This window comes from Penicillium expansum (assembly GCF_000769745.1).
Source record: "Penicillium expansum strain MD-8 chromosome Unknown contig159, whole genome shotgun sequence".
Lineage (NCBI taxonomy): Eukaryota > Fungi > Ascomycota > Eurotiomycetes > Eurotiales > Aspergillaceae > Penicillium > Penicillium expansum.
In genome coordinates, this window is record NW_015971418.1 from 189,822 (window position 1) to 205,125 (window position 15,304).

Here is a 15,304-nt window from a genome sequence, read left to right on the forward strand (position 1 = left end):
AAACTATTCCCTCATTAATCACATCATTGCAAAGAAAAAGGGAAATGACGACGTTGTTGACTCCTCGCGAAACCCATTCGCCCTTCCCAGATCCTTTACGGTGTCCCACTGGTCCCACCACGCAACGATATTTCTTAGAAGATCACGCCATCTCCAGAAAATCACCCATGCAAGATGACTGTCACGCGAGGGACTCCTCCCCAGTCGCAAATTTACCCTCTGCGATTCCTTCTACGAGCTTCAATTCTATCCCCGAAGAACTCGCCTACGCGCCCACTCCAGACCCCCTGGCACCGGAAAACGAACTCATCCTACCCTCCTACGACACAGCATCCCTTCACAGCGCCAAAGAACCAGAGGACGTGAGCGACGCATCAACAGAATCACACCCATCTTCGTGGACGTTACAGACCCCATCGGCAGATGACACCTTAATTGAGGATGAGCCATCTAGGCATGTGGACTACCTTTCACATGACTGGAAGGAGGAGGATATCTGGTCTTCCTGGCGTTATGTGACGAGTCGGAGGAACGATTATAGTAATGGAGTTAGATTGGAGAATGCCTCTTGGAGGACATGGGCCAAGGCCAAACACAACCTGAAGACGATATCGCCGGAAAGTCTCAATTGGTAGGTTATGGATCCCATTGATCCCATTGATCCTTTCGTCTTTTGTTCACCCCGCTAAACTTTGAACCAGGCTGAAGGACTGCGATGTCACCTGGCTCTACGGCCCATTAAAAAGTTCCGTCGAACGTGCAACCTCTCCATCTCCCCCTCCAAGTCGCTTGGAGACACCAAACTCTTATCTCGACCGGAAGCCAATCTTGAAGAAGAAGACCGCATCCGAGGCTATTCTTCAGCGGTCACTATCTCAACATACCTTACTTCAACATGCCGGGGCCATCCTCAAGGCTCAAGAAGCCGAGAACAGCTGGGCTCGGCCCCCGTTCCCAAGATCAAACACAGACTTGGACCAATTGCATCACCGGACTGGAAGCTCGACCTACTCTCTCGGTGGGACTCTCACTACCTCATCATCGTCTGGAATGACATCACCGGGTGAACGGCGCCATATTCACTTCAACAATGAAGTCGTACAATGCATCGCGGTCGAAGCCAAGGGCTACGAGGACGATTGGCCGGTCACCTTTGAAGAGTCATCTTCCGACGACGGCGTAGTCTTGATGAGACAAATTTCCAGCCGATCCTCCCTGAGCAACCGCCCCACCCCACGCAACAACTTCAGCGGCGATGGGAAAACCATCGCCCCTCTCCCCTCAACCACGCTCAAGTATCGCGGGGATCCCCCCGAGCCCATCGCTCAGATGATCCTTGACCGATGGTCCACCACCCCCACCCGGACGGTATCACCGACTCCCTCGGTGGAGACACTACGTCCGTCAGGGCCATCAGAGCCCTCGGCCAACTTCCTTTTGGATGAATGCGAAGATCCCAGCCTGGACTTCACGGGCAATTATCCCGATCGTGATCGCGCATGGTTCATCGAAGATGATCCAGCATCGGATAGGGCGATCCGGTTGACTGCTTCGGGCATGATCATGCCGGAAGGCGAGACCGAGACCCCCAGCAGTAGTATCTTGGGCCGGGTTGTGGACACTGTGAACACCGCCCGAGACATTGCCCATGTGATTTGGAATGTGGGCTGGCGCCGCTAATCTTGATCACTGCAATCTTTACGACTGACGAGGACGGCTAGCCCGTCGTACATATTGGGAAAAGAAAAGAAAACAGGTTACATCCTGTGGCGTTTTGGGAAAGATGGTGTTTGGATTGGATTTGGCGTATCTTGTTTTTGTATAGAATCACTCCGGACTAATTGTTAGGGTTCATGTAACGAACATAATGCATACAAAATAACATATATTAAAAGGATTACATTGAAATTCCAGCTGTATACACAATCAGATACGTAGATATAGCCCTGATATAATGTATAGATCAGGGAAATTACGAGGTTGGGTGTATAAAAATGTAGGGGGTTGACCTCGGGAGACATACAACTATTTAGTGTCCCAGCTATTCTTGTTTTCCCTCCAATCTTCAACTTCAACTTCTTGGGGAATATTGAAATATTTAATCTATTCATGCTTAAATTGAAAGGATCGAGATCACCGAGAGATCACCGTTTAAATTCCAATTGCCCCACAACACAACCCCCCCCCCCCCGATCTCTTTGTCTTCTTGAACTTTCCCCGTCTTTCGGACTGTCTTCAAAGACATGGAAACCGTTAATGTCGCCGAATTGGTCGAGCGCCTAGGTAGCGATGAAGATGCCGTGCGCAAAATGGCCGTCTTCAAGCTCCAAAGCAACATCGGAGACCCGTCTTTCGCCGACATCTTCATCGCAGAGGGCGGCCTGATACGATTACGCTACCTAACCCTTCACGCAAGCGGAAATACCCTGGCATATAGTTTGACCAGTTTCTCAAGGCTACTCGATGTCGACAAGGGGTGGGAGTGTGTTGACCAGGAATTGGTTGAGCGCGTGAGTTATCCTGGAACCCATTGCAGTGCTCTCTACCTGTGTCCCTGTTCCCTTTCCGCGGTCATGTCAGATGCTAATGCGAATGTTTTTCTAGATTGTCGAGCTGATCGTCACCCATCCCCTGGTCAATATCCTCCGCGGCGCCATGTCTATTCTCGTCTCTATTGTTTCCCACCCGTACATGGGGAATCGCGCGTCCCAGGTCAACAACTTTGGCTTCCGTGCCCTGAAGCCTGCAATCGCCATTTACCCCCAGTTTCTGGAAATGCTTGTCAGCCGATTATCCTCTGCGGACCATGCATTGTGTGCTAATGCGCTCCAATTGATCAACTCGCTCATGCGCGACTCCATCACCCACGACCCTGAGGCGGAGTGGCCTAAGTTTATTCAGAAGTTACAGGATCTGGGCGTTATCAGAGCAGTCTACGTGCTTATGCAAGATTCCGCCCTTCAGGATCTGGCACATCCGCTGCTGGAATTCCAGTCCCTCACCAAGATCCTGCTCCGCAAGTGGCGAGATATCCCTGTCAACCAGGAGAAGCCTGAGCATCGCCGCGCGCTGAAGGGGATTTATCTCGCCAGCAACCCGGAGAAGAACACCGACGAGGCTACCGAGCATGGCGAGGATACACGGCGCTCTAGACGACACCATCCGGAAAAATGGAGGCGGCTTGGGTTTGAGACGGAGAGCCCGGCGGGGGAATTCTACGAGGTCGGCTTCCTGGGTATGATGGATCTGGCGGATTATGTTCGCAGTCATGGGGATGAGTTCCAAAATATGCTCTTAGAGCATTCTACAAAGCCATCACGACAACGGTGTCCGATCGCTCGGGCATCCTTGGCCGTCACATCCATCTTGTACGAGCATTTCGAGGTCGAAAAGTCTGACATGGATGACACCAAAACATATCTCATTTCAGAGTCTCGCACAGGCTTTGATAAACTATTCCAGCCGTTGCTATTGCATTGGACCCGACTACATGTTGCCGGCTTACAGGCCTTCTTCCGCCTGTGGAAGGCGACTGCCGCCGAGGAAGAGGACTTGGACAAGATTATTGAGCTCGTGCGCATCCTCATTGAGTCGGTGGTTGGCGGAGCTGCTCGGATCAAGGATGTCCAGGATGTCGAAGAGGAGCTGGCCGATTTCGAATACCACCGATTGCGCGGGCTGCAGATGGAACTCCTTGAACTTACGTACGAGGATGCATGGGGCCAACATTTGCGACAGGTGCGCGAGGAACTTCACCATGAGGCTCTTCAGTTTGTCAAGGAGCAACGAATCCGATCTTTGCTCCAAGGCAGCTGGTTCGCTCTAGACTCTCACTCCAAGTTAGAGTCCGCGGCAGTGCAGAAATCTACTGCCACGTATCAATATGCCCAGCTCTCTCATAACCGACGATACTTGCATTTCGGTCAATTTAACCTGATGGGTGACCGAGCTCCGGAGTTGGACACCCTCCCAGAGAAAAGTGAGTGTCACCAAGCGCTTACCTATAACCAACACCTACTATCTTGTATTTGCTGCTAACACCGGGGCGTGCCCTCAACAGTCGATCTCTCAATCGTCTCATCTGTAGTCTCCAACGTCTCCACCAACCCAGATCATTCCTCTACATCCACCGTGAAGACTGCACCCCGTCAACCCGCAACCAAGATCACCATCCACGGATATGCGACCTCCGCAGCCACCGGACATGGAAAAAATCACAGCCACGCTCGGTCCAGCAGCAGAGCCACCCAAAAGGAGGTAGTCCTACTCACGCTGCGGCCGTCCTCGCACAGCATTGCGTCCGAATGGCTAGATGGTCTGCTGATGCTCCTCAATCAGCAGCCCATCACTGCAGAGACAAGCAAGCTGATTGACCTGGTCAGCAATTATGGGTTGAAAATCCGCCTGCTTAATGTACGGTTTGACGATGCCACTTTCGCCGGTGAGGCTCCCCAGGTCCCTGCGAGAGATGGCTTGGATGAAGATTATTACTATGATGTGTTTGGAGGCGCATAAGAAGTACTTGACCTCTCTATAGGTTTCTTTTCTCTTTTCTCTTTTCTCTTTGGTTATTTGGGGGATTTTGGTTTCTTTGGCTCTGCCGACTCAGATTCTGGTCAATATACCCGGTGTGCGATTTGTCTGAATATAAATGTTCTAATCTATATAATTTAATTAACAATTGCGTTTATATATCTCTATGTCTTCAATATCTTCATCTCTTTTACTCCGTACATCTATAAAACTGGCAAATGGCCCACCGCTTGGCGTCATAAGCTTATCGGACGCGTATCTCAACTTTCTCCACGTTTTTGACCAACTCATCATGGACGGTCGTCCTCCAAAGAGACAACGCAAATCTAAGGATTCAACGCAAGAGCCCAAAGCAAAATTAAAACGAAAAGCCGCCCCGGTCATCATCTCAGATAGCTCCAGTCCTATTGAACCAACAGAACCCTTCGCCCTCTCCTCACGCCCAAAATCCTCCTACTCGCGCGGTACAACACCATCAACCCGGCTCCCCTCCTCCTCGCCTTCTCCAAACAAAAAGACGAAACCTACACCAAACCCAGACTCGAAATCCAAGTCCTTGCACAGCTTCTTCCAACCCGCAACAGAGGGGCAGCGATGGGCACCACAAAAGGCCGAGAAGCAGTCCCTCCCTCCGGTCAGGGAGACTGTCGACGTGGACCTGATTGAGGATGATTACGACTCCTACGATGAAATCTTCACACAGCACCTAGCTAATGAGCGGGCGGCAACGGGTCTGACGGCCGCGAGCTCTAGCCAGACTCGTCAACCTGCACCAAAGCCAGCGCCAAAGCCAAAGCTAAAAGCCCCAGTCAAACCGCCGCGGAAAACGGCAAAACGCTTCCTTCTGTCCACAGATGCTGGAAACGGCACTGCAAAGGAGCCATTGGTTGCGCAACTAGTTGGCGAACCGGACCGTCGACCATGGGCTCAGCGATTCGCTCCAGCTAACCTGGGCGAATTGGCTGTTCATAAGAAGAAGGTCTCGGATGTACAGCATTGGCTGGAAGATGCTTTTGCTGGGAGGCGTTCTGAAGTGAGTTTTTGATCGGCCGAGGATTATTTGAGGTTGGTTTGAATGCGGTTCTGACAATATGCAGAGGTTACTTGTCCTACGGGGTCCGGCAGGCAGCGGGAAAACGACCACTGTGTCCCTGCTCTCCGAGTCAATTGGTTACGACATTGTTGAGTGGAAGAACCCCCCGGTTTCGGAATTTGGAGCTCACGATTACCAATCCGTGGGCGCACACTTTGAAGAGTTCCTTGGGCGAGGTGATAAATTTGGAGGGCTTGACCTCGAAAATGCCAGCGAGCTGGATGCCCAGAAAGATGAGAAACCTCGGGACCACCGGATACTCCTTATAGAGGAGTTTCCAACCATGCTTGGCCGGGCGTCCTCCGCCCTCACGGCGTTTCGGACGTCTCTTCAGCGATATTTGGCTGCCTCTGCGAACGATCATGCCCGGGGCAATTTTGGATCGAATCACCCGCCCATCGTGATCATCGTGTCGGAGACTTTGTTAGGGTCTGCGTCCTCAATCTCAGATAGCCTTACAGTTCACCGGTTACTGGGGCCCACGATCTACAATCACCCCGGGACAACGATATTGGATTTCAACAGTATTGCCCCCACTTTTATGCACAAAGCATTGCGGTCCATTTTGGACAGAGAGGCGCGAAACTCCAGACGTGTCCAGATACCTGGGCCGGGTGTTATAGAAAGCATCTCTGAAATCGGCGATATCCGCAGTGCAATCTCCTCTCTCGAGTTCCTCTGTCTCAAGGGGGACGATACGGGGAGATGGGGAGGTAGCGTGGCTAAAACAAAGAAAGCTCGAGGCGAGGTTGCTTTGACGGCGATGGAGAAAGAGTCCCTCAAGATGATAACTCAGAGAGAGGCAAGTCTGGGCATGTTCCACGCTGTTGGAAAGATCGTTTACAACAAACGCATGGACCCGAGTCTGATCGAGGGTGGTGTCGAGATCCTTCCACCGCCACCGGAATATCTACGCCAATATGCCCGACCAAAAGCTTCGCAGGTATTGGTCAATGATCTTGTTGATGAGACCGGCACTGACATATCAACCTTCGTCAGTGCTCTCCATGAGAACTACATTCCATCTTGCGATGGGGATGATTTCACGGACTATTTTAATAACTGCATCGATGCGCTCTCCGATAGCGATATTCTCAGCGCCGACCGCCGGCCAGGGCAAGGGGGACGGGCCGGAATAGGAACCGGAATCACATCGTTCGGCAGCGGCGTCGACGTGCTCCGGCAGGAGGAGATGAGTTTCCAAGTGGCGGCGCGTGGTCTTCTTTTCGCCCTTCCATACCCGGTCAAGAGACGGATTGGGTCTGGAACTGGACGAAGCCGCGCGGGTGATGCCTACAAGATGTTCTACCCGGCATCTCTGCGATTGTGGAGAGAGGCTGAGGAAATCGATGGACTGATCGACTCATGGATGAACCGATCACTCGATCCTTTGGGACAGCAGCATCTTTCTCGGAATGGCTCTGACCTCGCGGGGGTCAGTTCCTGGAAAACCCTCCAAGTAGGAAAGTTAGCATTGGTCAACTCAGGGAAAAAAGATACTACTCCGAGTGTGATCACGATGATGCCCCGACATGATCTACTGCTTCATCAATTGCCCTATATGGCTGCAATCCGGCGTCAGGACCCGGATTGTTGGCAGTTGGATAAAATTACCAGAATTCGGGCCAACGAGAATCTTCGTAATGATGAAATGGACGATATGGAGGAGTCTCCGGCACAGTTGCGTATGAAACAACGCAGCAGTAATACTTTTGGATCTCGACTGCCCGAAGAGGAAGAGAAATTGATTCTCAGCGACGATGATATTGTTGATTGAGTGTATTACTATGTATCATAAGTTAATGAACTATTTAATGTACTACTACGTTACTATATACTATACAGTTATATACCTACATGTATGTTGTAGACCCGTTCTCTGTACAGAGTACATATCTCGTGATCCACTTTCTTATCTTCAGCCCCAGCTTTCTTTCTTCTAACCACCTTTACCATTTCATAGCCCTTTGACAACTCTTAAAAGGTAAGTCAATTATCTTCACAATTCCTCTCTATAAAAGCTCGGTCACTCACACCAAAGTAGAATGCTCAATGATCATGAGCCCTCGAAACGGGGACACGATGACTCCTACCTGATCAATCGCTCTCGAGTCTCTGCTGTGAACACAAATGAAAACGCGAACCTCACTTCATCCCACACTTCTCGACCTCGAAAATCCGAGGACAAGCTTGACTATGCCCAATTGAAGAAAGATGCCCCGGGCCTCGTTGCCGCCGCCGCCCATGCGGCGGTTCCTAGCTGGACAAGCATGGTTCTCATGATTTCTCTTATCTTCGGGGGCTGCTGTGCCAATGTGGGTGTCTCGAGAACATCCAACGCTGCTATGGAGGTAAAACAGGACTGATCTTGTGTACAGGTCTTTGCGCTAGAGGCCATTATCAAGTAAGTCAACAAGCCAGGTCAATCCAAAACACAATGCTAATCTCATATCTCTAGAGAACAGCCCACTGCCGGTAAGCACGACAACCAGAACTAATGAAAACAACCACATCGCATATCCTAACCAACCCCGTTCCTCGCACAGGTCCCTTAATAACATTCGCTCAATTCGCCATTTGCGCCCTATTCACCATCCCGAGCTTCTTATCCCCCTCAGCTGGACCGCGAGCCCTATTCCTGAACCCCCGCGCCATCCCACTACGCTCATGGGTGGTATACACCGCTTATTTTGTAAGCGTCAACCTCCTCAACAACTGGGCTTTCGCATACAAGATCTCCGTCCCACTCCACATCATCCTCCGGTCCGCAGGCCCTGTCGCCTCAATGGTTATCGGCTACATATACAACGGCAAGCGCTACTCCCGTGGGCAGATCGCTTCGGTGAGTATGCTGACAGTGGGCGTGGCGGCAGCCGCCATGGCCGACGCGCAATCCAAAGGTGTGTCTATTAACGTCAACTCCGATGCGGCGGACACAATGACGACCGTGACGGGCTTCACGATCCTCGCGCTCGCGATGGTCCTCTCTGCCTTCCAGGGGATCTATGCAGACCGACTGTACGCGACTTACGGTAGGGATCATTGGAAAGAGGCACTTTTCTACTCGCACGCGCTTTCTCTGCCGCTTTTCTTGACGAGTTGCCCGCAGCTGCTGGGTCAGTGGCGGGTGGTGGCTTCGTCACCTTCTTTGCTGTCGCATTTAGATTCGGAGCTGTGGGCTTCGAAGGGTGCGGTTGGGAGCACTGCTTTCTCGGTGCTGGGTCAGATCTGCCAGGTTGGGGCTGTGAAGGCTTTGCTGGCGCATCTGCCGGTTCAGGTGGCGTATCTGGCGATGAATGCACTGACGCAGTACCTGTGTATCCGGGGAGTTCATCTTTTGTCGGCCAAGTCATCGTCATTGACTGTTACTATTTTCTTGAATGTCCGCAAATTGGTTTCGCTACTCCTGTCCATCTATCTCTTTGGGAATCATTTGGTTGGGGGTGTCTTGGTCGGCGCGGCTCTGGTGTTTGTCGGGGGTGCTTTATATGGCTTCGAGGGTGCACGTTTACGAAGCGTTGCCAAAAAGGCTCAGTGATCTTGTATATTAGATGAGTGTCTTGACCTATATACTCTACATAAACAGTGACATATCGGGTTTATCTTACAACTGGTTACACTTCCGAGAGCTACCGATGCCCACCAATAGAAGGAAAGATATATTGATATCATGTGCAGGCCGCCATAGTTGTACATAAAATTGAGATGAAAAGCAACAACTTCCACACCATTTGAGTGGAAAGGCGTCAAGCATGACGCAGAATCAAGATCACCCAGGCTACCCCCGAGCCAGACCAAAATAATAAAAACAGAAAACCATCTATAACACCTCGCCCACAATCTTGGCAGCTTCCTTGTATGTTTCCAAGAGCCGCTCACACTTCTCCCTCTCGGCCTTGATACCATCATCTTCGTAGAGAAGCTCGCCGAAAAGATCTTCTTTATAAAGTTCGCTCACGAGTCTGTTCTGTACTACGTCCTTGCAGTGGTTAACAAGGAGGTGCATGACAGCTTTGGGAACTTGATCTGCGATGGTCTCTCGGACAATGTTAAAGTATGATGAGATGAGACGGCGAATGAGCTCGGTTTCGAGCATCTCACGGTCTGTGAGTGCAGGCTCAGTGTTCTCATGGGGCTATACGAATTGAAGTTAGTCAGATGCATGTAAAGCTTAAAAACGCCTGCGCAGTGGTACTTACGAAGACAGACATGTCACCGCCATACTCCGATGGTGCAGTGTACTCCTCAGTCGGCATAATGGGAGCTCGAGGCTCGGCACGCCGAATGCTCTGGCTAATGCTGGGCTCACTAACATGTGGTCCTTGCCGGTTGTTGTTCATGCCTGCCGGCGACATGGCCATGTTGTGAGTACCTTCCTTGCCGAAGAAGTAATTCAGGAACGAGTCCCGGGCAGTGTTCGAGGCACCGCCACCGAACGCAGCATAGTTCGACTGAGCGCCATTCAAAGTAGCAGCAATGCCATTCTCGCCTGTGCGACCAACGTGAGGGGACATGCTCCGCGATCCCTTAGAGGAGTGGGTTCGGATGGGAAGGTTTTGCTTGTCACCATATTCTTCTTCGTCGGGGCCTCCCGTATTGCCATTGGGAGCTCCCAGTTCCTTTTGACGTCGCTTCTCACGCTTTCTTTTTTCCTCTGCTAGCACGGCTTTTCTTTCTTCGTCCTGCTTGTTCTGCATGATTGAAGACATAGCAGCTGCGGCGCCGAGGAAGTTCGGGTGGTTGGTGTTGATATAAGCTCTTTGGATTGAGATCAAAGATTCTACATAAGTTGAGCAGGGGCCTAGGCGCTCGCGAAGAAGATCAGACACGACCTCAATCAGCTTCCCCTGGAGACGAGGGAAACGCAGCAGTTCTTGATTGCCACATGTGTGGCAGATCTTGATAAGCTCCTCATAGACCAGCTCCACACATCGCTGACTGGGTGATTCGAGGAGTTTAATCTGTGGTTTGACCAGCAAATCAAAGGCCAACTCCGGGACAAAGAGGCTGGGGCGAGGACCTGTTGAGTTTCGGATGGCGGTTCGGATATCGGAGGTAGTCAGGTTATGAGTGGGATCAATTGTTTCCAGTGAGTTTCCGAAAACAGAGTTGAAAATGTAGTAAATTCTTGCTCCACCGCATAGCTCTTTGGTGGAGATTTCCGATGAAGTTCCATCGATAGATGAGATGAATGAGGCAGCGAATCTGGTCATCTGCTGAAGAATCAATGACCCCCGGTGTTCTTCGCCACTGAACTGTTTGTTTCCATAGCTGGCCAACTCTTGCTGAGTCTGACCCATCAAGGTGTTCAGCCGAGCCTTGATATCCGGAAGCCGGTCTCGAATATGAGACATCAGGGTTGTGTTCAGGGTCTTGGCCAAAAAGTGCGTACCGCAACGGTTGGCCATGTTCCTGTAAGCTGGGTGATGCCGGAAGAACTCGGATTCTGCGCGCAATGCATCGGAGAGCGATTTTCCAGATTGGATATCCTGCTGGGACCTGTTGACAACGCCGATGAATCCAAGCTTCAAGGGGTACACACGTCCAGATAGGATGTCCATCGCATTGGTGCCGTGGTCCATAAGATCCAGCTTTGACAGCACACCAATCGTCCTTCGGCCCATGGCATCCACTTGACGGGCAAGCTTCAGCGCCTCGGAATTGACCAGGTCGACATTGGCGGGAGAGACCGCAAGGATTATGCTGTTCGGTTTGGCGATATATTCCAGAATCAAGGTCCGTGTTTGTTTTTCAATATCGGACGGTTGGTCACCAATGGGAACCTTGGTCAGTCCAGGGAGATCCACGAGTGTGAGGTTAAGCACATGAGGTGAGAAGATCTTGAGATTGATCGGTTGTCTATTGATGCCCTTGTTGCTTCCTGCAATCCTTGCCGTCTCCGCTTCGATCTCTTGCTTCACTTGTCCAAAGTCATCAAACTTGCGCCCCGGCAGGTGGTGGAATTCGGCCCATTCGTGTTGACCGGCAACACTAGCAGCCGTGTGTGGGATATGGACCTCATCGGTTTCCGGCTTATCATCACGGTCACTGGGCACGTTGATAAGTTGCAGGATTAAGGGCCGCCGGGTGACAATTCCGCTACCTCTTGGTAGAAAGTCCCTTCCGACTATATTCTCTAGGACCGAAGACTTTCCGGATGACTGGGAACCAACAACAACCTAAGAGGGAGGTGGGGATTAGTCTTGGGATTGACCGGGTATGAAATGGTAACTCCTCTCAAAACTCCGAGGGCTCTCTACCAGACCAGACTCACAATTTGGGGCAAATCCAAGGAATCATTTCCAATGGTATTGAAGACCAGATCCTGAAGCTTGTTCACTGTCACGAGCAGATCCTCGCCCAGCGATGTCATGATGTCGAACTGAAGGTAGGCACCTTGAGACGCACAGGGAAGAGTTAGGGCTCGGAGTTAAGAAAAGAGGGAAAACTGGAAAAGGTACGCAAAGTGAGGTCGCGTGCGAACGGTCACCGGGATCCCTGTAGGCCTGAGCAACTCTCCTTGGAACCTTGGGAACATTGTTTATGGCCACTTTTTCGGCACACGTGATGCTGACATAAGCACATGCTACTGGTCATGACGTCGATGATTTGATATATGCACATACTACATGAAATATATATGAAATATATGGAATGTATGTGGTATAATAGACTAGAAAGGGATAAGAAGAGACATATGTTTATCTACAGGATGACTAGTCATTCGAGCGAGCTTTATTGACTCGATTTGAATTGAGATTGGTAGTGAACTGGGTATTTTTTATGCTCGAAAAGAATCACGAATACAGTCAGATCTAGTTTGGCGAATCAACAGAATTTGAATTCCCCCTTGTCGCATTGCTCGACTCGGAGTATCTATGTATGATCCAATCACTCGTCCAGACGAACATAGTTGGCAGGGAATAGACCCTGTTTGCCATTGTACTCACCAAGCCACCAGTCATCATCCGGGAATTCCTACAACCAAGTTAGCATTGTAGATAGCGAGGGCGCAAAGGCCGAGATATACAGGGATTGTTCTACTTACCACGTTGGTAATCTTCACGCCTTCAGGGAAACCGATTTCGTTATCCTCGGCGGCTTCATAGTCATACAAAGCTGTGGCTGTGACACCTTTGGAGCCTGGAGTAGCCGCTGACGGTGCAGCGGCAGCGGCAGGGGTGGGTGCGGCCGGGATGGGAGTAGGAGCAGGTTCTGGCTCTGGCTCTGGCTCTGCTTCATAGTGGTGGGAGCCGGCCGTTGTGTGTGACACAGGTTCGTTGTCTTCCACAATCTCCACATAGTTGGCCGGGAAGAGACCACGCTCACCCTGAGTATTGACACCTACCCACCAATCCTGGTCCACCATTTCAATGTCGGTCACATACTCTCCCTCTCGCAATTCAATCTCATTATCCTCGGCCTTCTCGTAGTCGTACTGGATTAGAGCTCGCGGTCCACCTTGGGGCTGCTCGGGCTCCTGAGGATGCTGAGGAGCAGTTGCTTCAGCCGCCGCACGGCCCAGGTCGTGAGAATCATCCTCAATATCTCGTTCATCTGGAACGACTTCTTGGAGGCTCCGAACGGGCATAGCAGGGGGAGGAGAATGCTGTTCCTCGTGGACATCCGCAACGCTGTCGGCAGCGCTGTGTCCAACCGGCATGGCAATTTGGATCGGCGAGCTCTCACGGACCGGGGGAGTGGGGGGTGTCGGAGAGCGAGGAGGCTGCGGTGGGGGAGTTGGCAGAACCTGCTGGGCATCATGCTCGGGCTCGGACTCGATGGGCCCAGAGGACAGCCCCGGTACAGGAATAGGGCGACTGGCCTGCGGAACGGGTGGTGCAGGAGGAGCGAGTGGCGCGGGCGCGGGCGTAGGTGCAGGCGTGTCATGAGCGAATTGGTCGCGAATATCACTCACATGAGGTTGCGGTCCATCCTCTTGTTGATCATTGGCCTTCGCGTCAATAGGCTGTTCAGGAATATATGATTTCTCCTGTGCGGTTTGAACAGGAGCCCAGGACTTGCCCGCATAGGAGCTCTTCCACTCGCCCTGGCCACTAGTTTGGCTTTGAATCGGGGCAAGGGTCGAGGTAGGCTCAGTGTTTCCAGGCGACGAAGCCACTCCACGCTCCTTGGCCTTACGCTCCGCCCAAATTTGAGCTGGTGTCTTGCCTCCCTCATCGGCAAAAGTTCGGCTCGCAGCTCCAATCTGTGCGCTCGAGCTTGGCTTAGGCCCAAGACCAGTTGGGAGGGGCGGCTTTGTTCCTGGGAACGAGGGGCTAGAACCAAACTTATTGGCAGCCCTTGGTTTAGGTAGTGTGGTCAAGCGCTCCGAGGCAACAGATGGTGCAGGTCGCTCGGGCAAGGTTGTTGGCTGTTGGTTGGCTGCGCTCGGTAGGACGTTGTCACTGGTGCCTTCCGGCTTCTGTGCTCTAGCTCGAATGGCAGCGATGTCAACTTTGCCAACGGGTTCATAAGAGCCTTTGATAATTGCCGGGCGCTCATCTTTCAGCTGACCGGATGCGGCAGCTTGCTTCCGAATTGCAGCAATATCGACTTTACCCACTGGCTGGTAACCACCTCTAACCACATCGCTAGAATCGTCCGAGGTAGTCGCGGCAGGTTGGCGACTCGCTGTGGGGCCTGCCTTGAGTTCTTGCAGGTTCACCCGAGTGGGCTGGTAAGCCGATTGTACCTTTTCCAATTGGGTGCGAGTCACGGGAGGAGCATCAGCACCCCAACCATCATCATTCAGGCCAGCTCTTGAAGGTGTGGGCTGTACGCGGGTAGCTGGGCTGGGAGTGATACCCCCGGATCGAGTCGGCGTGAAGGCAGGCTTGCTAGCCACGGCAGGTCGCGGGGCTGGGGCCGGGGCAGAAGCAGCGCCTGCTGAATACTTGGAGCCAGAGGAATCGGCCACCCGCTGGACGATTCCCTCGGGGGTTAGATCCCCATCTGCTCGGGCTGTGATCTGCACATGGTATCCCTATCCAGCCAAGTCAGTCTCACCGCGGGAGTTGCGTCATAGGAAGGAAACTCCTCACATGAAGGAACTTGGCAACTGTGGCCAGGTGGCTAGTAAAGTAACCTTTTGTTCGTTCCGGTACACCTTCTCCACACCAGCCAATGAGGACGTTCTTGGGGAGACCGGTGTTGGAATCCGTCACCTTCACGTAGGCGAATTGCACCCGTCCTTCGGAAAATTCCTCGATGAGATCGGCCAATTCACCCTCTGACAGTAAGATTTGTCAATATGAGATGAGGGGCTTGATAAAAAGTAACGGGATCACTAACCTCCGGTGCTCTGAACCTTAAGGACACTCTCCTTACCTCCATCTTGCTGGAAGGCACTGACAAGCGGGGTAGAAACCGAGTAAACAGCCCATTGACCATAAGTGGAAGACCCTCCATTCCCAGAAGGGGGTGGTGCATTCACCACTGTCTGATAACTTTTCGATATCGAGGGGCCATTGGACGAGAGGTTGAGAGAAGCCATGACTTCCGGCAGATAGATGGGGAGAGGGAAGGGAAAGCGTGTCAAGTTTTGGATGTGTCCACGTGGGAGGGGATGTTTGCTTTTTTTTGTTACAAAATCTGTGTCTCATGCAGTGTCAGCATAAAGTAGTCAAAGCTCTTGGTGTTGTGGTGTGATATAAGTTGGGGGGGGGGGGGGGGGGG

At 51.9% G+C, this 15,304-nt stretch overlaps 6 protein-coding genes across 6 annotated transcripts; 4 read left to right on the forward strand and 2 right to left on the reverse strand.

Moving 5' to 3' along the window:
• Nucleotides 1-167: 167 nt before the first annotated feature.
• On the forward strand, nucleotides 168-1,680 carry PEX2_049030 (protein phosphatase regulator REG1; the record flags this gene model as incomplete). Its single annotated transcript, XM_016742178.1, has 2 exons — nucleotides 168-631; nucleotides 702-1,680. The coding sequence occupies 2 exons, from the start codon at nucleotides 168-170 to the stop codon at nucleotides 1,678-1,680; spliced, it is 1,443 nt and encodes a 480-aa protein (XP_016595256.1).
• Nucleotides 1,681-2,243: 563 nt separating this feature from the next.
• Nucleotides 2,244-4,515, forward strand: PEX2_049040 (ELMO/CED-12 family protein; the record flags this gene model as incomplete). The annotated part of the gene is made up of 3 exons (XM_016742179.1): nucleotides 2,244-2,510; nucleotides 2,605-3,979; nucleotides 4,061-4,515. The coding sequence occupies 3 exons, from the start codon at nucleotides 2,244-2,246 to the stop codon at nucleotides 4,513-4,515; spliced, it is 2,097 nt and encodes a 698-aa protein (XP_016595257.1).
• Nucleotides 4,516-4,825: 310 nt separating this feature from the next.
• Nucleotides 4,826-7,403, forward strand: PEX2_049050 (uncharacterized protein; the record flags this gene model as incomplete). The annotated part of the gene is made up of 2 exons (XM_016742180.1): nucleotides 4,826-5,566; nucleotides 5,631-7,403. The coding sequence occupies 2 exons, from the start codon at nucleotides 4,826-4,828 to the stop codon at nucleotides 7,401-7,403; spliced, it is 2,514 nt and encodes an 837-aa protein (XP_016595258.1).
• Nucleotides 7,404-7,671: 268 nt separating this feature from the next.
• On the forward strand, nucleotides 7,672-9,164 carry PEX2_049060 (uncharacterized protein; the record flags this gene model as incomplete). The annotated part of the gene is made up of 4 exons (XM_016742181.1): nucleotides 7,672-7,941; nucleotides 8,005-8,030; nucleotides 8,085-8,101; nucleotides 8,173-9,164. 4 exons carry the CDS (start codon nucleotides 7,672-7,674, stop codon nucleotides 9,162-9,164), a joined length of 1,305 nt encoding a protein of 434 aa, XP_016595259.1.
• Nucleotides 9,165-9,446: 282 nt separating this feature from the next.
• On the reverse strand, nucleotides 9,447-11,999 carry PEX2_049070 (dynamin-related GTPase DNM1; the record flags this gene model as incomplete). Its single annotated transcript, XM_016742182.1, has 3 exons — nucleotides 9,447-9,761; nucleotides 9,826-11,805; nucleotides 11,901-11,999. The coding sequence occupies 3 exons, from the start codon at nucleotides 11,997-11,999 to the stop codon at nucleotides 9,447-9,449; spliced, it is 2,394 nt and encodes a 797-aa protein (XP_016595260.1).
• Nucleotides 12,000-12,517: 518 nt separating this feature from the next.
• PEX2_049080 (putative actin binding protein) lies at nucleotides 12,518-15,122 on the reverse strand (the record flags this gene model as incomplete). The annotated part of the gene is made up of 4 exons (XM_016742183.1): nucleotides 12,518-12,604; nucleotides 12,675-14,612; nucleotides 14,671-14,858; nucleotides 14,921-15,122. The coding sequence occupies 4 exons, from the start codon at nucleotides 15,120-15,122 to the stop codon at nucleotides 12,518-12,520; spliced, it is 2,415 nt and encodes an 804-aa protein (XP_016595261.1).
• Between the last annotated feature and the right edge of the window lie 182 nt (nucleotides 15,123-15,304).